Consider the following 24,428-nt stretch of genomic DNA (forward strand, 5'->3'; position numbering starts at 1 on the left):
GTAAGGACACAGCAGGTTTACTATACACAACTGTTAATAAGATATAGAAAAGTATACAAAAAAAGTGTGCAAAACAAGGTGTGGAGGTGTCACCTGCAGCGGTCCGGGACCCCATCAGTCAGTGTGCAGGGTCTCCAGGTGTCCTCCTCTTACCAGTGACCAGCCCTGGTTCCAGTCTTGTGGTGGAGGGCTCCATCCCATGAGGATGGGGGGGCCCTTTCACGTGGCCTCATACGTGTCTTGTATATGTGCAGTTAGTAATTCACAGCTGAGGAAGGGGAGGCAGGCGCGGCCTCACCTCACACACATATATATATATATGCCCAGTGTATGTATTTACATAGAGCCTGCAGGAAGGCCGGGCCACTGCCTGCATCTCCCCAGACGATCAGTGCCATCCCCGGAGTGGCGCCCCTTCAGGTCACAGACTCCTTCTTCTTCCTGAACGGAGACTTCAGTCGCCTCCATAGAGAGGACTTGGGCTTGAACTTGCGCTCACTGGCCAGGGCGGCCTCCTTCTCCTTCCTGCGGATCTCCCGGACCAGAGCGTGGAACACATCATCTATGTAGTAGCGGAAGGCAGCTGACGTCTCAAAGAACGGACAGCTGAACTCCCTGGCCAAGGAGCTGCCCTCCTCCTTGGAGACCTGACATGAGCAGAAGATGTGATGTAGCAATACAACATGTAACTGTATATGACAAGCATGGCCGCCAAGAGCCTATACTGTACCTGGCGGAGGCGAGACAGGTCCGACTTGTTTCCCACCAGCACCACCGGGGTGTCATCCGTCCGCCGCACACGATAGATCAGCTGCTTGAACTCTCGCACTTCATGGAAGCTGCGGCGATCAGTGATGGAGTAGCAGATGATGAAACCTTCCCCGGCTCTCATGTACTGATCCCGCATGGCCGTGAACTCTGCCTGCCGGAAACATAAGGGAAGCAGCAGCATGGATACTGCGGAGCGGCCATTACCCTGAGCACCGGGGGCACATGACATCACCGCCACAAGGACCACTACTCCCACAGATCCCATGGCATCGTGTGACATCACCGCCACAAGGACCACTACTCCCACAGATCCCATGGCATCGTGTGACATCACCGCCACAAGGATGACAACTCCCACAGATCCCATGGCATCGTGTGACATCACCGCCACAAGGACCACTACTCCCACAGATCCCATGGCATCGTGTGACATCACCGCCACAAGGACCACTACTCCCACAGATCCCATGGCATCGTGTGACATCACCGTCACAAGGACGACAACTCCCACAGATCCCATGGCATCGTGTGACATCACCGCCACAAGGACCACTACTCCCACAGATCCCATGGCATCGTGTAACATCACCGCCACAAGGACCACTACTCCCACAGATCCCATGGCATCGTGTAACATCACCGCCACAAGGACCACTACTCCCACAGATCCCATGGCATCGTGTGACATCACCGTCACAAGGACGACAACTCCCACGGCATCGTGTAACATCACCGCCACAAGGACCACTACTCCCACAGATCCCATGGCATCGTGTGACATCACCGTCACAAGGACGACAACTCCCACAGATCCCATGGCATCGTGTGACATCACCGCCACAAGGACCACTACTCCCACAGATCCCATGGCATCATGTGACATCACCGCCACAAGGACGACAACTCCCACAGATCCCATGGCATCATGTGACATCACCGTCACAAGGACGACAACTCCCACAGATCCCATGGCATCGTGTGACATCATCACCACCACAAGGACGACAACTCCCACAGATCCCATGGCTCCATGTGACATCACCGCCACTAGGACGTTAACTCCCACAGATCCCATGGCATCGTGTGACATCATCACCACCACAAGGACAACTACTCCCACAGATCCCATGGCATCGTGTGACATCATCACCACCACAAGGACAGGGCTCCAGACAAAAAAATGTACCTGGGAGCCATTGGCTCCTAACCTGAAAAATTTAGGCGCCAAATAGAATATTTGGTCGCCAACATTTTAAACCATGTAAAATTAATGTTATGTTACATGGGACTTACTTTGTGCAGAGGCCGCGGCAGCCTCCTCCTCCTCCTCCTCATCCTCCTTTAGATTCTTTCTTTTCTTAGTTTGAAAACGTTCAACATGAAAACTTGCAACTTGACAACCATATCCAGTCTGACAACCATATCCAGTCTGACTCAGTACTTCAGCCTCACTTGGCTAGCCTTTTAATGAGGCTTACTCTTCTGAACTTGAACTTAAAGGGAACCTGTCGACCCCCGGTGACAGGGTGACAGGCTCCCAACCCCCCGTTAGAACCCCCTATACTCACCTCATTGCGCCGGGTCCCGCTACTGAAGATGGTCGGGTCACGGAGATCTCAGCCGCTGCAGCCCGGCGTGCGCTGAGAGATGAGTCCAACACTCATAGAGAATGAGGGGAGAGTCCAGCGCTGGACTCTCCCATCATTCTCTATGAGCGTTGGACTCATCTCTCAGTGTGCGCGCCGAGCTGCAGCGGCTGAGATCTCCGTGACCCGACCATCTTCAGAAGCGGGACCCGGCGCGATGAGGTGAGTATAGGGGGTTCTAACGGGGGGTGGGAGCCTGTCACCCCGTCACCGGGGGTGACAGGTTCCCTTAAAAGCTTGCAACAGTCTATACATACTGAGCTAGACTTATATATATATATAGATAGATATATCTCTCACCTAGTGACTAATGCAAGTGACCCCCTACAATACAGACACCTGAGGGGCCCTGATAATAATAATTGTGCATATATCTATCTCCCAGTGTCTGCAGCCAGTTTGCCCTACACTTATAGATGACCCCCTCCCCTTATAGATGACCCCCTCCTTTTATATATGACCCCTCTCCCCCCATTATAGATGCCCCCTCTCCCCCCCCCATTATAGATGCCCCCTCTTCTCCCCCCCTTATAGATACCCCCTCCTCACCGCCATTATAGATGCCCCCTCTCCCCCCCATTATAGATGCCCCCTCTCCCCCCCCATTATAGATGCCCCCTCCTCCACCCATTATAGATGCCCCCTCCTCCCATTATAGATGCCCCCTCCTCCCCGCCATTATAGATGCCCCCTCCCCCCCCCCCATTATAGATGCCCCCTCTTCTCCCCCCCTTATAGATACCCCCTCCCCTTATAGATGGCCCCCTCTCCCCCCCCCCATTATAGATGCCCCCTCTCCCCCCCCATTATAGATGCCCCCTCTCCCCCCCCATTATAGATGCCCCCTCTTCTCCCCCCCCATTATAGATGCCCCCTCTTCTCCCCCATTATAGATGCCCCCTCTTCTCCCCCCCTTATAGATACCCCCTCCCCTTATAGATGGCCCCCTCTCCCCCCCTTGAAGATGGCCCCTCTTCTCCCCCCATTATAGATGCCCCCCTTCTCTTCCCCCCATTATAGATGCCCCCCCTTTCCTCTATGCTAAGCAGTATTTAAAAAAAACAAACACACAAACTCACCTGACAACCCGCTCCCCCGGCGATCCTCTTCTTCTTCGGACGCTGTCCCCGGCTGATGCGCGGCTGCCGGGGGTGTCCCGTCCTATCCCCGGCAGCGCGGCGCGTCAGTGAGCTCCCTGTACGCCGGGGCTGTGACTTCTGACACAGGAAGCGTCTCTGACGTGCGCTTCCTGTGCCGGAAGTCAGGGCCCCAGGCAGCTCACTGATGCGCCGCGCTGCCGGGGATAGGACGGGACACCCGGACTTAAAGAGACAGCGCGCCGCCGCCAGTCGCAAATGGCGCCCAGATTAATAAATCTGGGCGCCATTTGCAAAATGTCAGTCGCATTAGCGACAATTTTGGTCGCCATCTTGAGCCCTGAAGGATGACAACTCTCACAGATCCCATGGCATCGTGTGACATCACCACCACAAGGATGACAACTCCCACAGATCCCATGGCATCGTGTGACATCACCACCACAAGGATGACAACTCCCACAGATCCCATGGCATCGTGTAACATCACCGCCACAAGGGCGACAACTCCCACAGATCCCATGGCATCGTGTGACATCATCACCACCACAAGGACGACAACTCCCACAGATCCCATGGCATCGTGTAACATCACCACCACAAGGACGACAACTCCCACAGATCCCATGGCATCGTGTAACATCACCACCACAAGGACGACAACTCCCACAGATCCCATGGCATCATGTACAAAACCCTAAAAAGAAAGGTTCTCAGAGGCTCCATCAGCCTCTCGTGCCCGACACCCCCATCCACCCTTCTAACCCTCCCAGATACCTCTCACCCCTTCTGACCCCCAACACATCATCTCTGACCCCCCAGATACCCCTCATGACTTCCAACACCTCATGTCTGCCTCCCACCGATACCTCCCACATCTCTAACCCCACCAATAACTCTCACCCCTCCTGACCCAGGATACTTCTCATCTCTGACCCCCCCCCCCCCAGATACCTCTCAACCCTCCTGCCCAACACCTTCTTCATGTTGAGCCACAAGGCCCGGGCCCAGGGGCGGTTTTTACAAAATGTGCCCGATGGAAAAACTGGCATGGTACATATGTTCCTCAAGTCGGTACGATTACAACAATATGTAACATGTATAACTTTTATATTAAAGGACAAGTGCCATGAAAAACTTTTTCCCAGTAAGTGAAGCACATTACAAAGTTATATAACTCTGTAATGTGCTTCAATCACCTATCTGCCTCCCTTCCCTGTCTTTTCCCCCCTCCACCCCCCACCAGGAAGTGTCCTGACTCACACAGACCTAATTACTGTCGTCACTGTCACCAAGCTCTTCTCTCAGCTTTTTCTCCTGTTACAGCAGTCCCCCCCCCCTCCCCTGCCTTGTCAGGTGACTCAGCTTGCTCAGCTCCCATTGGCTGAACAACTGCGAGCCATCACTTGGACTGGGGAGGGGGGCTGCTGTAACAGGAGCTAGAGCAGCCCTCCTGCTGATGATCCTCACAAGAAGGAGCTGTCTGGTGACGGTGACGACAGTAATCAGGTCTGTGTGAGTCAGGACACTTCCTGGTGGGGGGTGGAGGGGGAAAAGACAGGGAAGGGAGGCAGATAGGTGATTGTAATGTGCTTCAATTACTGGGAAAAAGTTTTTCATGGCACTTGTCCTTTAAGTGATGGCGCGTAAAAAAAATAAAACCTTTTACAGAAAATAAAGGTTCCTTACAATTGCTCTATTCCCAGGCTTATAGCGCTTTTATCCTTTGGCCTATGGGGCTGTGTCAGGCGGCATTTTATGCACCATGATTTCTATCAGTACCTTGATTGCGCATATACGACCTTTTGATCCCTTTTTTTTTTTTTTTACAATTTTGATGGATTTGATGCGACCAAAAATGTGCAATTTTGCACTTTGGAAATTTTTGGCGCTTACGCCGTTTACCATGAGGGATCATGAATCAAATGAATTAATATTTCGGGCGATTATGCATGCGGCGATACCAAACATGTTTATTTATTTTTATTTATAAAATGGGAAAAGGGGGGCGATTTGGACTTTTATTAATGGAGGGGGCTTTTTATTAATAACACTATTTTCACTGACAGCAATTAGAAGCCCCCTGGGGACTCCTATATACACAGCACTGATCCCCCTGGGGGATCCTATATACACAGCACTAATCCCCCTGGGGGCTCCTATATACACAGCACTGATCCCCCTGGGGGGCTCCTATATACACACAACACTGATCCCCTATATACACAGCACTGATCCCCCTAGGGGCCTCCTATATACACAGCACTGATCCCCCTGGGGGCCCCTATATACACAGCACTGATCCCCCTGGGGGTCTCCTATATACACAGCACTGATCCCCCTGGGGGCCCCTATATACACAGCACTGATCCCCTATATACACCGCACTGATCCCCTGGGGTCTCCTACATACACAGCACTGATCCCACTGGGGTCTCCTATATACACAGCACTCATCCCCTATATACACAGCACTCATCCCCTGGGGGCCCCTATACACACAGCACTGATCTCCTATATACACAGCACTGATCCCCCTGGGGGCCCCTATATACACAGCACTGATCCCCTGGGGTCTCCTACATACACAGCAATGATCCCCCTGGGGTCTCCTATATACACAGCACTGATCCCCTATATACACAGCACTCATCCCCTGGGGGCCCCTATACACACTGATCCTCCTGGGGTCTCCTATATACACAGCACTGATCCCCTATATACACAGCACTGATCCCCTATATACACAGCACAGATCCCCTATATACACAGCACAGATCCCCTATATACACAGCACAGATCCCCTATATACACAGCACAGACCCCCCTGGGGGACTCCTATATACACAGCACTGATCCCCTATATACACAGCACTGATCCCCCTGGGGGCTTCTATATACACAGCACTGATCTCCCTGAGGTCTCCTATATACACAGCACTGATTCCCCTGGGGGGCTCCTATATACACAGCACTGATCCCCCTGGGGGACTCCTATATACACAGCACTGATCCAACTGGGGGCTCCTATATACACAGCACTGGTCTCCTATATACACAGCACTGATCCCCCTGGGGGACTTCTATATACACAGCACTGATCCCCTATATACACAGCACTGATCCGCCTGGGGGCTCCTATATACACAGCACTGATCCCTTATATACACAGCACTGATCCCCCTGGGGGACTTCTATATACACAGCACTGATCCCCTATATACACAGCACTGATCTCTTATATACACATCACTGATCCCCCTGGGGGACTTCTATATACACAGCACTGATCTCGCATTGAGATCAATGCTGTGTATATAATAGAGCAATGATCCATCAGATCGGTATAATGGTCTGCTGCACATACATACAGACCACATACATGGATTGCTGAGTCGGGATCAGCATCCGATGCTGAGCCCTGGCCGGCTCATTACAACGGATCTCCCCTCCGCGACCGTATCACTAGACACCAGGGAGAGAGGCCACATACACTATTCAAACGCAGCTGTCAGCTTTGACAGCTGCATTTGAATAGTTAATTAGCCGGCTGTGGCGATCGGCGCGGGCCGGCTAATACCCGCGGTCCCTGGCTGCACATAGCAACCGGGGACCCTGGGCTGCAGAGAGGGCTCACGCCGGGAGCCCTTTCTAATCCCCCTTAACGGCCGCATGACGGGTATACTTGTCATGCGTCGTTAAGGGGTTAAGGGCGTCCTCGCCATCTTGTTGTTAGCGCCAGAAAGTAGCCGGTCCTGTGCAGAAGCCCCCAGGGCCACCAGGGACTGTGACAGTGAGGAAAGCACCTACCTGTCCAGCCGTGTCCAGTATGTCCAGGTTTGCTGGTTCATCGTCAATTCGAATGCGGATTTTATAGGCGTCCTCTAAAAAAAAACCAGAGAGAATCCTAATGTCACATGGGGGAGTATGCAGCCGATACTACCTCTGCAGCTGGTAGGCGGCACATACTACTACTGCAACCGGCTGATACTGCTACTGCAGCTAGTAGGCGGCCGATACTACTGCAGCCGGCCAATACTACTACTACTGCAGCTGGTAAGCGGCCGATACTACTACTACAGCAATCAGTAGGCAGCAGATACTACTACTGCAATCGGTAGGCAGCCAATACTACTAATACAGCAATCAGTAGGCAGCAGATACTACTACTACTGCAATCGGTAGGCAGCCAATACTACTAATACAGCAATCAGTAGGCAGCAGATACTACTACTACTGCAATCAGTAGGCAGCAGATACTACTACTACAGCAATCGGTAGGCAGCCAATACTACTACTGCAATCGGTAGGCAGCCAATACTACTAATACAGCAATCAGTAGGCAGCAGATACTACTACTACTGCAATCAGTAGGCAGCAGATACTACTACTACAGCAGCAATCGGTAGGCAGCCAATACTACTAATACAGCAATCGGTAGGCAGCAGATACTACTACTACAGCAGCAATCGGTAGGCAGCCAATACTACTAATACAGCAATCAGTAGGCAGCAGATACTACTACTACAGCAATCGGTAGGCAGCAGATACTACTACTACAGCAATCGGTAGGCAGCTGATACTACTACTACAGCAGCAATCGGTAGGCAGCCAATACTACTAATACAGCAATCAGTAGGCAGCTGATACTACTAATACAGAAATCGGTAGGCAGCAGATACTACTACTACAGCAGCAATCGGTAGGCAGCCAATACTACTAATACAGCAATCGGTAGGCAGCAGATACTACTACTACAGCAATCGGTAGGCAGCCAATACTACTAATACAGCAATCAGTAGGCAGCAGATACTACTACTACAGCAATCGGTAGGCAGCAGATACTACTACTACAGCAATCGGTAGGCAGCAGATACTACTACTACAGCAATCGGTAGGCAGCTGATACTACTACTACAGCAGCAATCGGTAGGCAGCCAATACTACTAATACAGCAATCAGTAGGCAGCAGATACTACTACTACTGCAATCAGTAGGCAGCAGATACTACTACTACAGCAATCGGTAGGCAGCCAATACTACTACTGCAATCGGTAGGCAGCCAATACTACTAATACAGCAATCAGTAGGCAGCAGATACTACTACTACTGCAATCAGTAGGCAGCAGATACTACTACTACAGCAGCAATCGGTAGGCAGCCAATACTACTAATACAGCAATCGGTAGGCAGCAGATACTACTACTACAGCAGCAATCGGTAGGCAGCCAATACTACTAATACAGCAATCAGTAGGCAGCAGATACTACTACTACAGCAATCGGTAGGCAGCAGATACTACTACTACAGCAATCGGTAGGCAGCTGATACTACTACTACAGCAGCAATCGGTAGGCAGCCAATACTACTAATACAGCAATCAGTAGGCAGCTGATACTACTAATACAGAAATCGGTAGGCAGCAGATACTACTACTACAGCAGCAATCGGTAGGCAGCAGATACTACTACTACAGCAGCAATCGGTAGGCAGCAGATACTACTACTACAGCAGCAATCGGTAGGCAGCAGATACTACTACTACAGCAATCGGTAGGCAGCTGATACTACTACTACAGCAATCGGTAGGCAGCTGATACTACTACTACAGCTGGTACTCACCGATAGTGGGGTCATGATCTTCTGGAAATCGATGGCTGATGAATTGCATGGTCATGGCTGCGGAGAGAAGTGTGAGTGTTATACAGCGCTGCCACATAGTACCAACCCCCCAGCTGTGCCGTGTCACTCACCGCTCTTCCCCACACCCCCGGCTCCCAGCATAACCAGCTTATATTCCCGCGGCTGCAGAGAGACGGCTGGTGTGCTGCTCCGACCGGTGACCGACTCCATCTAGGAAACACGTAGCATCAACTATATTATATATATATATATATATATATATATATATATATATATATATATATATATAATTATACCCCAGTCTTCCTCCTCCTCCTCTATATACCCCAGTCATCCTCCTCCCCTATATACCCCAGTCATCCTCCTCCTGTATATACTCCCGGTGCCCCTGTATATACTCCCGGTGCCCCTGTATATACTCCCGGTGCCCCTGTCCTCCTCCTGTATATACTCATGGTACCCCTGTATATACTCCCGGTGCCCCTGTCCTCCTCCTGTATATACCCCCGGTACCCCTGTATATACTCCCGGTGCCCCTGTCCTCCTCCTGTATATACTCCCGGTGCCCCTGTCCTCCTCCTCCTGTATATACTCCCGGTGCCCCTGTCCTCCTCCTGTATATACTCCCGGTGCCCCTGTCCTCCTCCTCCTGTATATACTCCCGGTGCCCCTGTCCTCCTCCTCCTGTATATACTCCCAGTGCCCCTGTATATACTCCCGGTGCCCCTGTCCTCCTCCTCCTGTATATACTCCCGGTGCCCCTGTCCTCCTCCTCCTGTATATACTCCCGGTGCCCCTGTCCTCCTCCTCCTGTATATACTCCCGGTGCCCCTGTCCTCCTCCTCCTGTATATACTCCCGGTGCCCCTGTCCTCCTCCTCCTGTATATACCCCCGGTGCCCCTGTATATACTCCCGGTACCCCTGTCCTCCTCCTGTATATACTCCCGGTGCCCCTGTCCTCCTCCTCCTGTATATACTCCCGGTGCCCCTGTCCTCCTACTGTATATACTCCCGATGCCCCTGTCCTCCTCCTCCTGTATATACTCCCGGTACCCCTGTCCTCCTCCTGTATATACTCCCGGTGCCCCTGTCCTCCTCCTCCTGTATATACTCCCGGTGCCCCTGTCCTCCTCCTGTATATACTCCCGGTGCCCCTGTCCTCCTCCTGTATATACTCCCGGTGCCCCTGTCCTCCTCCTGTATATACTCCCGGTGCCCCTGTCCTCCTCCTCCTGTATATACCCCCGGTGCCCCTGTCCTCCTCCTGTATATACTCCTGGTGCCCCTGTCCTCCTCCTCCTGTATATACTCCTGGTGCCCCTGTCCTCCTCCTGTATATACTCCCGGTGCCCCTGTCCTCCTCCTGTATATACTCCCGGTGCCCCTGTCCTCCTCCTCCTGTATATACTCCCGGTGCCCCTGTCCTCCTCCTGTATATACTCCCGGTGCCCCTGTCCTCCTGTATATACTCCCGGTGCCCCTGTCCTCCTCCTCCTGTATATACTCCCGGTGCCCCTGTCCTCCTCCTCCTGTATATACTCCCGGTGCCCCTGTCCTCCTCCTGTATATACTCCCGGTGCCCCTGTCCTCCTGTATATACTCCCGGTACCCCTGTCCTCCTCCTCCTGTATATACTCCCGGTGCCCCTGTCCTCCTCCTGTATATACTCCAGGTGCCCCTGTCCTCCTCCTCCTGTATATACTCCCGGTGCCCCTGTCCTCCTCCTCCTGTATATACTCCCAGTGCCCCTGTCCTCCTCCTGTATATACTCCCGGTGCCCCTGTATATACTCCCGGTGCCCCTGTATATACTCCCGGTACCCCTGTCCTCCTCCTGTATATACTCCCGGTGCCCCTGTCCTCCTCCTCCTGTATATACCCCCGGTGCCCCTGTCCTCCTCCTCCTGTATATACTCCCGGTGCCCCTGTCCTCCTCCTGTATATACTCCCGGTGCCCCTGTCCTCCTCCTGTATATACTCCCGGTGCCCCTGTCCTCCTGTATATACTCCCGGTGCCCCTGTCCTCCTCCTGTATATACTCCCGATGCCCCTATCCTCCTCCTCCTGTATATACTCCCGGTGCCCCTGTCCTCCTCCTCCTGTATATACTCCCGGTGCCCCTGTCCTCCTCCTCCTGTATATACCCCCGGTGCCCCTGTCCTCCTCCTCCTGTATATACTCCCGGTGCCCCTGTCCTCCTCCTCCTGTATATACTCCCGGTGCCCCTGTATATACTCCCGGTGCCCCTGTCCTCCTCCTGTATATACTCCCGGTGCCCCTGTCCTCCTCCTGTATATACTCCCGGTGCCCCTGTCCTCCTCCTCCTGTATATACCCCCGGTGCCCCTGTCCTCCTCCTGTATATACTCCTGGTGCCCCTGTCCTCCTCCTCCTGTATATACTCCTGGTGCCCCTGTCCTCCTCCTGTATATACTCCCGGTGCCCCTGTCCTCCTCCTGTATATACTCCCGGTGCCCCTGTCCTCCTCCTCCTGTATATACTCCCGGTGCCCCTGTCCTCCTCCTGTATATACTCCCGGTGCCCCTGTCCTCCTGTATATACTCCCGGTGCCCCTGTCCTCCTCCTCCTGTATATACTCCCGGTGCCCCTGTCCTCCTCCTCCTGTATATACTCCCGGTGCCCCTGTCCTCCTCCTGTATATACTCCCGGTGCCCCTGTCCTCCTGTATATACTCCCGGTACCCCTGTCCTCCTCCTCCTGTATATACTCCCGGTGCCCCTGTCCTCCTCCTGTATATACTCCAGGTGCCCCTGTCCTCCTCCTCCTGTATTATACTCCCGGTGCCCCTGTCCTCCTCCTCCTGTATATACTCCCGGTGCCCCTGTCCTCCTCCTGTATATACTCCCGGTTGCCCTGTATATACTCCCGGTGCCCCTGTATATACTCCCGGTACCCCTGTCCTCCTCCTGTATATACTCCCGGTGCCCCTGTCCTCCTCCTCCTGTATATACCCCCGGTGCCCCTGTCCTCCTCCTCCTGTATATACTCCCGGTGCCCCTGTCCTCCTCCTGTATATACTCCCGGTGCCCCTGTCCTCCTCCTGTATATACTCCCGGTGCCCCTGTCCTCCTGTATATACTCCCGGTGCCCCTGTCCTCCTCCTGTATATACTCCCGATGCCCCTATCCTCCTCCTCCTGTATATACTCCCGGTGCCCCTGTCCTCCTCCTCCTGTATATACTCCCGGTGCCCCTGTCCTCCTCCTCCTGTATATACCCCCGGTGCCCCTGTCCTCCTCCTCCTGTATATACTCCCGGTGCCCCTGTCCTCCTCCTCCTGTATATACTCCCGGTGCCCCTGTATATACTCCCGGTGCCCCTGTCCTCCTCCTGTATATACTCCCGGTGCCCCTGTCCTCCTCCTCCTGTATATACTCCCGGTGCCCCTGTCCTCCTCCTCCTGTATATACTCCCAGTGCCCCTGTCCTCCTCCTCCTGTATATACTCCCCCGGTGCCCCTGTCCTCCTCCTCCTGTATATACTCCCGGTGCCCCTGTCCTCCTCCTCCTGTATATACTCCCCCGGTGCCCCTGTCCTCCTCCTCCTGTATATACTCCCAGTGCCCCTGTCCTCCTCCTCCTGTATATACTCCCCCGGTGCCCCTGTCCTCCTCCTCCGGTATATACTCCCGGTGCCCCTGTCCTCCTCCTCCTGTATATACTCCCGGTGCCCCTGTCCTCCTGTATATACTCCCGGTGCCCCTGTCCTCCTCCTCCTGTATATACTCCCAGTGCCCCTGTCCTCCTCCTGTATATACTCCCGGTGCCCCTGTCCTCCTCCCCCTGTATATACTCCCGGTGCCCCTGTCCTCCCCCTGTATATACTCCCGGTGCCCCTGTCCTCCTCCTCCTGTATATACTCCCGGTGCCCCTGTCCTCCCTCCCTGTATATACTCCCGGTGCCCCTGCTCCCTCTCCTCCTGTATATACTCCCGGTGCCCCTGTCCTCCTCACTCCCCTGATATACTCCCGGTGCCCCTGTCCTCCTCCTGTATATATCTCCGGTGCCCCTGTCCTCCTCCTCCTGTATATACTCCCGGTGCCCCTGTCCTCCTCCTCCTGTATATACTCCCGGTGCCCCTGTCCTCCTCCCTCCTGTATATACTCACCGGTGCCCCTGTCCTCCTCCTGTATATACTCCGGTGCCCCTGTCCTCCTCCTCCTCCTGTATATACTCCCGGTGCCCCTGTCCTCCCTTCCCCCTGTATATACTCCCCGGTGCCCCTGTCCTCCTCATCCTGTATATACTCCCCGGTGCCCCTGTCCTCCTCCTCCTCCTGTATATACTCCCGGTGCCCCCTGTCCTCCTCCTCATGTATATACTCCCGGTGCCCCTGTCCTCCTCCTTCCTCCTGTTAATACTCCCGGTGCCCCTGTCCTCCTCCTCCTGTATATACTCCCGGGTGCCCCTGTCCTCCTCCTGTATATACTCCCGATGCCCCTGTCCTCCTCCTCCTGTATATACTCCCCCGGTGCCCCTGTCCTTCCTCCTCCTCTGTATATACTCCCGGTGCCCCTGTCCTCCTCCTCCTGTATATACTCCCGGTGCCCCTGTCCTCCTCCTCCTGTATATACTCCAGGAGCCCCTGTCCTCCTCCTGTATATACTCCCGGTGCCCCTGTCCTCCTCCCCCTGTATATACTCCCGGTGCCCCTGTCCTCCTCCTCCTGTATATACTCCCGGTGCCCCTGTCCTCCTCCTCCTGTATATACTCCCGGTGCCCTGTCCTCCTCCTGTATATACTCCCGGTGCCCCTGTCCTCCTCCTGTATATACTCCCGGTTGCCCCTGTCCTCCTCCTCCTGTATATACTCCCGGTGCCCCTGTCCTCCTCCCTTATCTTCTCCCGGTGCCCCTGTCCTCCTCCTGTATATACTCCCGGTGCCCCTGTCCTCCTCCTCCTGTATATACTCCCGGTGCCCCTGTCCTCCTCCTGTATATACTCCCGGTGCCCCTGTCCTCCTCCTGTATATACTCCCGGTGCCCCTGTCCTCCTCCTCCTGTATATACTCCCGGTGCCCCTGTCCTCCTCCTCCTGTATATACTCCCGGTGCCCCTGTCCTCCTCCTGTATATACTCCCGGTGCCCCTGTCCTCCTCCTGTATATACTCCCGGTGCCCCTGTCCTCCTCCTCCTGTATATACTCCCGGTGCCCCTGTCCTCCTCCTCCTGTATATACTACCGGTGCCCCTGTCCTCCTCCTCCTCCTGTATATACTCCCGGTGCCCCTGTCCTCCTCCTCCTGTATATACTCCCGGTGCCCCTGTCCTCCTCCTCCTGTATATACCCCCGGTGCCCCTGTCCTCCTCCTCCTCCTGTATATACCCCCGGTGCCCCTGTCCTCCTCCTCCTCCTGTATATACTCCCGGTGCCCCTGTCCTCCTCCTCCTGTATATACTCCCGGTGCCCCTGTCCTCCTCCTCCTGTATATACTCCCGGTGCCCCTGTCCTCCTCCTGTATATACTCCCGGTGCCCCTGTCCTCCTCCTCCTGTATATACTCCCGGTGCCCCTGTCCTCCTCCTCCTGTATATACCCCCGGTGCCCCTGTCCTCCTCCTCCTCCTGTATATACTCCCGGTGCCCCTGTCCTCCTCCTGTATATACTCCCGGTGCCCCTGTCCTCCTCCTGTATATACTCCCGGTGCCCCTGTCCTCCTCCTCCTGTATATACTCCCGGTGCCCCTGTCCTCCTGTATATACTCCCGGTGCCCCTGTCCTCCTTCTCCTGTATATACTCACGGTGCCCCTGTCCTCCTTCTCCTGTATATACTCCCGGTGCCCCTGTCCTCCTCCTCCTGTATATACTCCCGGTGCCCCTGTCCTCCTTCTCCTGTATATACTCCCGGTGCCCCTGTCCTCCTCCTCCTGTATATACTCCCGGTGCCCCTGTCCTCCTTCTCCTGTATATACTCCCGGTGCCCCTGTCCTCCTCCTCCTGTATATACTCCTGGTGCCCCTGTCCTCCTCCTGTATATACTCCCGGTGCCCCTGTCCTCCTCCTGTATATACTCCCGGTGCCCCTGTCCTCCTCCTCCTGTATATACTCCCGGTACCCCTGTCCTCCTCCTGTATATACTCCCGGTGCCCCTGTCCTCCTCCTCCTGTATATACTCCCGGTGCCCCTGTCCTCCTCCCCCTGTATATACTCCCGGTGCCCCTGTCCTCCTCCTGTATATACTCCCAGTGCCCCTGTCCTCCTGCTCCTGTATATACTCCCGGTGCCCCTGTCCTCCTGCTCCTGTATATACTCCCGGTGCCCCTGTCCTCCTCCTCCTGTATATACTCCCGGTGCCCCTGTCCTCCTCCTCCTGTATATACTCCCGGTGCCCCTGTCCTCCTCCTCCTGTATATACTCCCGGTGCCCCTGTCCTCCTCCTCCTGTATATACCCCCGGTACCCCTGTATATACTCCCGGTGCCCCTGTCCTCCTCCTCCTGTATATACCCCCGGTGCCCCTGTATATACTCCCGGTGCCCCTGTCCTCCTCCTCCTGTATATACTCCCGGCGCCCCTGTCCTCCTCCTGTATATACTCCCGGTGCCCCTGTCCTCCTCCTGTATATACTCCCGGTGCCCCTGTCCTCCTCCTGTATATACTCCCGGTGCCCCTGTCCTCCTCCTGTATATACTCCCGATGCCCCTGTCCTCCTCCTGTATATACTCCCGGTGCCCCTGTCCTCCTCCTCCTCCTGTATATACTCCCAGTGCCCCTGTCCTCCTCCTGTATATACTCCCGGTGCCCCTGTCCTCCTCCTGTATATACTCCCGGTGCCCCTGTCCTCCTGTATATACTCCCGGTGCCCCTGTCCTCCTCCTGTATATACTCCTGGTGCCCCTGTCCTCCTCCTCCTGTATATACTCCCGGTGCCCCTGTCCTCCTCCTCCTGTATATACTCCCGGTGCCCCTGTCCTCCTCCTGTATATACTCCCGGTGCCCCTGTCCTCCTCCTGTATATACTCCCGGTGCCCCTGTCCTCCTCCTGTATATACTCCCGGTGCCCCTATATATACTCCCGGTACCCCTGTCCTCCTCCTGTATATACTCCCGGTGCCCCTGTCCTCCTCCCCCTGTATATACTCCCGGTGCCCCTGTCCTCCTCCTCCTGTATATACTCCCGGTGCCCCTGTATATACTCCCGGTGCCCCTGTATATACTCCCGGTGCCCCTGTCCTCCTCCTCCTCCTGTATATACTCCCGGTGCCCCTGTCCTCCTCCTCCTGTATATACTCCCGGTGCCCCTGTCCTCCTCCTCCTGTATATACTCCCAGTGCCCCTGTCCTCCTCCTGTATATACTCCCGGTGCCCCTGTCCTCCCCCTGTATATACTCCCGGTGCCCCTGTATATACTCCCAGTGCCCCTGTCCTCCTCCCCCTGTATATACTCCCGGTGCCCCTGTATATACTCCCGGTGCCCCTGTCCTCCTCCTCCTGTATATACTCCCGGTGCCCCTGTCCTCCTCCTCCTGTATATACTCCCAGTGCCCCTGTCCTCCTCCTCCTGTATATACTCCCGATGCCCCTGTCCTCCTCCTGTATATACTCCCGGTGCCCCTGTCCTCCTCCTCCTGTATATACTCCCGGTGCCCCTGTCCTCCTCCTGTATATACTCCCGGTGCCCCTGTCCTCCTCCTGTATATACTCCCGGTGCCCCTGTCCTCCTCCTGTATATACTCCCGGTGCCCCTGTCCTCCTCCTGTATATACTCCCGGTGCCCCTGTCCTCCTCCTGTATATACTCCCGGTGCCCCTGTCCTCCTCCTCCTGTATATACTCCCGGTGCCCCTGTCCTCCTCCTGTATATACTCCCGGTGCCCCTGTATATACTCCCGGTGCCCCTGTATATACTCCCGGTGCCCCTGTCCTCCTCCTGTATATACTCCCGGTGCCCCTGTATATACTCCCGGTGCCCCTGTCCTCCTCCTGTATATACTCCCGGTGCCCCTGTCCTCCTCCTGTATATACCCCCGGTGCCCCTGTATATACCCCCGGTGCCCCTGTCCTCCTCCTCCTCCTGTATATACTCCCGGTGCCCCTGTCCTCCTCCTCCTGTATATACTCCCGGTGCCCCTGTCCTCCTCCTGTATATACTCCCGATGCCCCTGTCCTCCTCCTGTATATACTCCCGGTGCCCCTGTATATACTCCCAGTGCCCCTGTCCTCCTCCCCCTGTATATACTCCCGGTGCCCCTGTATATACTCCCGGTGCCCCTGTATATACTCCCGGTGCCCCTGTATATACCCCCGGTGCCCCTGTCCTCCTCCTGTATATACTCCCGGTGCCCCTGTCCTCCTCCTGTATATACCCCCGGTGCCCCTGTCCTCCTCCTGTATATACTCCCGGTGCCCCTGTATATACTCCCGGTGCCCCTGTCCTCCTCCTCCTGTATATACTCCCGGTGCCCCTGTCCTCCTCCTCCTGTATATACTCCCAGTGCCCCTGTCCTCCTCCTCCTGTATATACTCCCGGTGCCCCTGTCCTCCTCCTGTATATACTCCCGGTGCCCCTGTATATACTCCCGGTGCCCCTGTATATACTCCCGGTGCCCCTGTCCTCCTCCTGTATATACTCCCGGTCCCCCTGTATATACTCCCGGTGCCCCTGTCCTCCTCCTGTATATACTCCCGGTGCCCCTGTCCTCCTCCTGTATATACCCCCGGTGCCCCTGTATATACCCCCGGTGCCCCTGTCCTCCTCCTCCTCCTGTATATACTCCCGGTGCCCCTGTCCTCCTCCTCCTGTATATACTCCCGGTGCCCCTGTCCTCCTCCTGTATATACTCCCGATGCCCCTGTCCTCCTCCTGTATATACTCCCGGTGCCCCTGTATATACTCCCAGTGCCCCTGTCCTCCTCCCCCTGTATATACTCCCGGTGCCCCTGTATATACTCCCGGTGCCCCTGTATATACCCCCGGTGCCCCTGTCCTCCTCCTGTATATACTCCCGGTGCCCCTGTCCTCCTCCTCCTGTATATACTCCCGGTGCCCCTGTATATACTCCCGATGCCCCTGTCCTCCTCCTCCTGTATATACTCCCGGTGCCCCTGTCCTCCTCCTCCTGTATATACTCCCGGTGCCCCTGTCCTCCTCCTCCTGTATATACCCCCGGTGCCCCTGTCCTCCTCCTCCTGTATATACTCCCGGTGCCCCTGTCCTCCTCCTGTATATACTCCCGGTGCCCCTGTCCTCCTCCTGTATATACTCCCGGTGCCCCTGTCCTCCTCCTCCTGTATATACTCCCGGTGCCCCTGTCCTCCTCCTCCTGTATATACTCCCGATGCCCCTGTCCTCCTCCTCCGGTATATACTCCCGGTGCCCCTGTCCTCCTCCTCCTGTATATACTCCCGGTGCCCCTGTCCTCCTCCTCCTGTATATACTCCCGGTGCCCCTGTCCTCCTCCTCCTGTATATACTCCCGATGCCCCTGTCCTCCTCCTCCTGTATATACTCCCGGTGCCCCTGTCCTCCTCCTCCGACCTGTATATACTCCCGGTGCCCCTGTCCTCCTCCTGTATATACTCCCGGTGCCCCTGTCCTCCTCCTCCTGTATATACTCCCGGTGCCCCTGTCCTCCTCCTCCTGTATATACTCCCGGTGCCCCTGTCCTCCTCCTCCTGTATATACTCCCGATGCCCCTGTCCTCCTCCTCCGGTATATACTCCCGGTGCCCCTGTCCTCCTCCTCCGGTATATACTCCCGGTGCCCCTGTCCTCCTCCTCCTGTATATACTCCCGGTGCCCCTGTCCTCCTCCTCCTGTATATACTCCCAGTGCCCCTGTCCTCCTCCTGTATATACCCCCGGTACCCCTGTATATACTCCCGGTGCCCCTGTCCTCCTCCTGTATATACTCCCGGTGCCCCTGTCCTCCTCCTCCTGTATATACTCCCGATGCCCCTGTCCTCCTCCTCCTGTATATACTCCCGGTGCCCCTGTCCTCCTCCTGTATATACTCCCGGTGCCCCTGTCCTCCTCCTCCTGTATATACTCCCGATGCCCCTGTCCTCCTCCTCCTGTATATACTCCCAGTGCCCCTGTCCTCCTCCTGTATATACTCCCGGTGCCCCTGTCCTCCTCCTCCTGTATATACTCCCGGTGCCCCTGTCCTCCTCCTCCTGTATATACTCCCGGTGCCCCTGTCCTCCTCCTCCTGTATATACTCCCGGTGCCCCTGTCCTCCTCCTCCTGTATATACTCCCGGTGCCCCTGTCCTCCTCCTGTATATACTCCCGGTGCCCCTGTCCTCCTGTATATACTCCCGGTGCCCCTGTCCTCCTCCTCCTGTATATACTCCCAGTGCCCCTGTCCTCCTCCTGTATATACTCCCGGTGCCCCTGTCCTCCTCCTCCTGTATATACTCCCGGTGCCCCTGTCCTCCTGTATATACTCCCGGTGCCCCTGTCCTCCTCCTCCTGTATATACTCCCGGTGCCCCTGTCCTCCTCCTCCTGTATATACTCCCGGTGCCCCTGTCCTCCTCCTGTGTATACTCCCGGTGCCCCTGTATATACTCCCGGTGCCCCTGTATATACTCCCGGTGCCCCTGTCCTCCTCCTCCTGTATATACTCCCGATGCCCCTGTCCTCCTCCTCCTGTATATACTCCTGGTGCCCCTGTCCTCCTCCTCCTGTATATACTCCCGGTGCCCCTGTCCTCCTGTATATACTCCCGGTGCCCCTGTCCTCCTCCTCCTGTATATACTCCCGGTGCCCCTGTCCTCCTCCTCCTGTATATACTCCCGGTGCCCCTGTCCTCCTCCTCCTGTATATACTCCCGGTGCCCCTGTCCTCCTCCTCCTGTATATACTCCCGGTGCCCCTGTCCTCCTCCTCCTGTATATACTCCCGGTGCCCCTGTCCTCCTCCTGTATATACTCCCGGTGCCCCTGTCCTCCTCCTCCTGTATATACTCCCGGTGCCCCTGTCCTCCTCCTCCTGTATATACTCCCGGTGCCCCTGTCCTCCTCCTGTATATACTCCCGGTGCCCCTGTCCTCCTCCTCCTGTATATACTCCTGGTGCCCCTGTCCTCCTCCTCCTGTATATACTCCCGATGCCCCTGTCCTCCTCCTCCTGTATATACTCCCAGTGCCCCTGTATATACTCCCGGTGCCCCTGTCCTCCTCCTCCTGTATATACTCCCAGTGCCCCTGTCCTCCTCCTGTATATACCCCCGGTACCCCTGTATATACTCCCGGTGCCCCTGTCCTCCTCCTGTATATACTCCCGGTGCCCCTGTCCTCCTCCTCCTGTATATACTCCCGGTGCCCCTGTCCTCCTCCTCCTGTATATACTCCCGGTGCCCCTGTCCTCCTCCTGTATATACTCCCGGTGCCCCTGTCCTCCTCCTGTATATACTCCCGGTGCCCCTGTCCTCCTCCTCCTGTATATACCCCCGGTACCCCTGTATATACTCCCGGTGCCCCTGTCCTCCTCCTGTATATACTCCCGGTGCCCCTGTCCTCCTCCTGTATATACTCCCGGTGCCCCTGTCCTCCTCCTCCTGTATATACTCCCGGTACCCCTGTCCTCCTCCTCCTGTATATACTCCCGATGCCCCTGTCCTCCTCCTGTATATACCCCCGGTGCCCCTGTCCTCCTCCTGTATATACTCCCGGTGCTCCTGTATATACCCCCGGTACCCCTGTATATACTCCCGGTGCCCCTGTCCTCCTCCTCCTGTATATACTCCCGATGCCCCTGTCCTCCTCCTCCTGTATATACTCCCGGTGCCCCTGTCCTCCTCCTCCTGTATATACTCCCGGTGCCCCTGTATATACCCCCGGTGCCCCTGTATATACCCCCGGTGCCCCTGTATATACTCCCGGTGCCCCTGTCCTCCTCCTCCTGTATATACTCCCGGTGCCCCTGTCCTCCTCCTCCTGTATATACCCCCGGTACCCCTGTATATACTCCCAGTGCCCCTGTCCTCCTCCTGTATATACTCCCGGTGCCCCTGTCCTCCTCCTCCTGTATATACTCCCGGTACCCCTGTATATACTCCCGGTGCCCCTGTCCTCCTCCTGTATATACTCCCGATGCCCCTGTCCTCCTCCTGTATATACCCCCGGTGCCCCTGTCCTCCTCCTGTATATACTCCCGGTGCTCCTGTATATACCCCCGGTACCCCTGTATATACTCCCGGTGCCCCTGTCCTCCTCCTCCTGTATATACTCCCGGTGCCCCTGTCCTCCTCCTGTATATACTCCCGGTGCCCCTGTCCTCCTCCTGTATATACTCCCGGTGCCCCTGTCCTCCTCCTGTATATACCCCCGATGCCCCTGTCCTCCTCCTGTATATACTCCCGGTGCCCCTGTCCTCCTCCTGTATATACTCCCGGTGCCCCTGTCCTCCTCCTGTATATACTCCCGGTGCCCCTGTCCTCCTCCTCCTGTATATACTCCCGGTGCCCCTGTCCTCCTCCTGTATATACTCCCGGTGCCCCTGTCCTCCTCCTCCTGTATATACTCCCGGTGCCCCTGTCCTCCTCCTCCTGTATATACTCCCGGTGCCCCTGTCCTCCTCCTCCTGTATATACTCCCGGTGCCCCTGTCCTCCTCCTCCTGTATATACTCCCGATGCCCCTGTCCTCCTCCTCCTGTATATACCCCCGGTGCCCCTGTCCTCCTCCTCCTGTATATACTCCCGGTGCCCCTGTCCTCCTCCTCCTGTATATACTCCCGGTGCCCCTGTCCTCCTCCTCCTGTATATACTCCCGGTGCCCCTGTCCTCCTCCTGTATATACTCCCGGTGCCCCTGTCCTCCTCCTCCTGTATATACTCCCAGTACCCTGTCCTCCTCCTCCTGTATATACTCCCGGTGCCCCTGTCCTCCTCCTGTATATACTCCCGGTGCCCCTGTCCTCCTCCTCCTGTATATACTCCCGGTGCCCCTGTCCTCCTCCTCCTGTATATACTCCCGGTGCCCCTGTCCTCCTCCTCCTGTATATACTCCCGGTACCCCTGTCCTCCTCCTGTATATACTCCCGGTGCCCCTGTCCTCCTCCTGTATATACTCCCGGTGCCCCTGTCCTCCTCCTCCTGTATATACTCCCGGTGCCCCTGTCCTCCTCCTGTATATACTCCCGGTGCCCCTGTCCTCCTCCTGTATATACTCCCGGTGCCCCTGTCCTCCTCCTCCTGTATATACTCCCGGTGCCCCTGTCCTCCTCCTCCTGTATATACTCCCGGTGCCCCTGTCCTCCTCCTGTATATACTCCCGGTGCCCCTGTCCTCCTCCTCCTGTATATACTCCCGATGCCCCTGTCCTCCTCCTCCTGTATATACCCCCGGTGCCCCTGTCCTCCTCCTCCTGTATATACTCCCGGTACCCCTGTCCTCCTCCTCCTGTATATACCCCCGGTGCCCCTGTCCTCCTCCTGTATATACTCCCGGTGCCCCTGTCCTCCTCCTCCTGTATATACTCCCGGTGCCCCTGTCCTCCTCCTCCTGTATATACTCCCGGTGCCCCTGTCCTCCTCCTCCTGTATATACCCCCGGTGCCCCTGTCCTCCTCCTGTATATACTCCCGGTGCCCCTGTCCTCCTCCTGTATATACTCCCGGTGCCCCTGTCCTCCTCCTCCTGTATATACTCCCGGTGCCCCTGTCCTCCTCCTGTATATACTCCCGGTGCCCCTGTCCTCCTCCTCCTGTATATACTCCCGGTGCCCCTGTCCTCCTCCTGTATATACTCCCGGTGCCCCTGTCCTCCTCCTGTATATACTCCCGGTGCCCCTGTCCTCCTCCTCCTGTATATACTCCCGGTACCCCTGTCCTCCTCCTGTATATACTCCCGGTGCCCCTGTCCTCCTCCTGTATATACTCCCGGTGCCCCTGTCCTCCTCCTGTATATACTCCCGGTGCCCCTGTCCTCCTCCTCCTGTATATACTCCCGGTGCCCCTGTCCTCCTCCTCCTGTATATACTCCCGGTGCCCCTGTCCTCCTCCTCCTGTATATACTCCCGGTGCCCCTGTCCTCCTCCTCCTCCTGTATATACTCCCGGTGCCCCTGTCCTCCTCCTCCTGTATATACTCCCGGTGCCCCTGTCCTCCTCCTGTATATACTCCCGGTGCCCCTGTCCTCCTCCTCCTGTATATACTCCCGGTGCCCCTGTCCTCCTCCTCCTGTATATACTCCCGGTGCCCCTGTCCTCCTCCTGTATATACTCCCGGTGCCCCTGTCCTCCTCCTCCTGTATATACCCCCGGTACCCCTGTATATACCCCCGGTGCCCCTGTATATACCCCCGGTGCCCCTGTATATACCCCCGGTAGCCCCGCCCTCACCTCCATACAGTCAGCCGGCTGCGGGGCACAAGATGGCGGCCGCTCTGGGAGACAAGTAGGAGGCTCGGTAGATGCTATTTCCAAGTGATTCTATGTCCCCTTGATGACATCACGGTCATGTGACTTGTGTGGGAGGAGCCTATAGTTTCCCCGCCTTTCCTAGCAGTAGTGAGGAGGCAGCCGGTCAGGGTCAGTCAGGACTGAGGTGCTGCAGCGTCTGTCTGTGTCCCCGGCTTTCTGTGAGGTAGGAGACTACAGTAATGGCCGTGTGAGGAGTTTATGGACATTGGAATCGGTAAGCTGCTCTCTGGGGGACTTTTTTTATGAAGTTTTGCCGGGTCATGGGATCTGTAGTAATGTGATAGTCTGCAGCAGGGGTCTGTAGGAGTGATGGTCTGCAGGGCAGGTGGGGGTCAGGGCTCTGTAGGAGTCATATGCGATGGTCTGCAGGGTCAGGGCTCTGTAGTAATGATGTTATGCAATGATCTGCAGGGGTGTGTGGGAGCATTCTGCGATGTGCTGCAGTCACCATCTGTGAGAGCCAGTGGCGTAGCTATAGGGGCCACAGTGGTCGCCTAGGCCCGGATGCCCCATCACCATCTCCTATCACTCTCCAGTTCTCCTGAATCTGCTGATGCGCTCTCCTCATTCTTCTGTCATCTTTCGGCGCAGGCCGTGTCCTTGTCCAACGCTGCCCGCACCGAAAGGAAAATGAGGAGGGTATGCAGAGGATGAAGGAGGTGCCGGGAGAGGAGACGCGCAGAGGATGAAGGAGGTGCCGGGAGAGGAGACGCGCAGAGGATGAAGGAGGTGCCGGGAGAGGAGACGCGCAGAGGATGAAGGAGGTGCCGGGAGAGGAGACGCGCAGAGGATGAAGGAGGTGCCGGGAGAGGAGACGCGCAGAGGATGAAGGAGGTGCCGGGAGAGGAGACGCGCAGAGGATGAAGGAGGTGCCGGGAGAGGAGACGCGCAGAGGATG

At 56.1% G+C, this 24,428-nt stretch overlaps 1 protein-coding gene across 1 annotated transcript; it reads right to left on the minus strand.

Moving 5' to 3' along the window:
• Positions 1-23,557, minus strand: RIT1 (Ras like without CAAX 1). Its single transcript, XM_069949236.1, has 6 exons — positions 23,450-23,557; positions 9,267-9,366; positions 9,136-9,192; positions 7,325-7,398; positions 731-922; positions 1-647 (listed from the first exon to the last, which is right to left on the minus strand). The coding sequence occupies exons 1-6, from the start codon at positions 23,453-23,455 to the stop codon at positions 417-419; spliced, it is 660 nt and encodes a 219-aa protein (XP_069805337.1). The 5' UTR covers positions 23,456-23,557; the 3' UTR covers positions 1-416.
• Positions 23,558-24,428: the final 871 nt, after the last annotated feature.

The sequence above is a fragment of the Dendropsophus ebraccatus genome, chromosome 13 (genome assembly GCF_027789765.1).
Source record: "Dendropsophus ebraccatus isolate aDenEbr1 chromosome 13, aDenEbr1.pat, whole genome shotgun sequence".
NCBI lineage: Eukaryota > Metazoa > Chordata > Amphibia > Anura > Hylidae > Dendropsophus > Dendropsophus ebraccatus.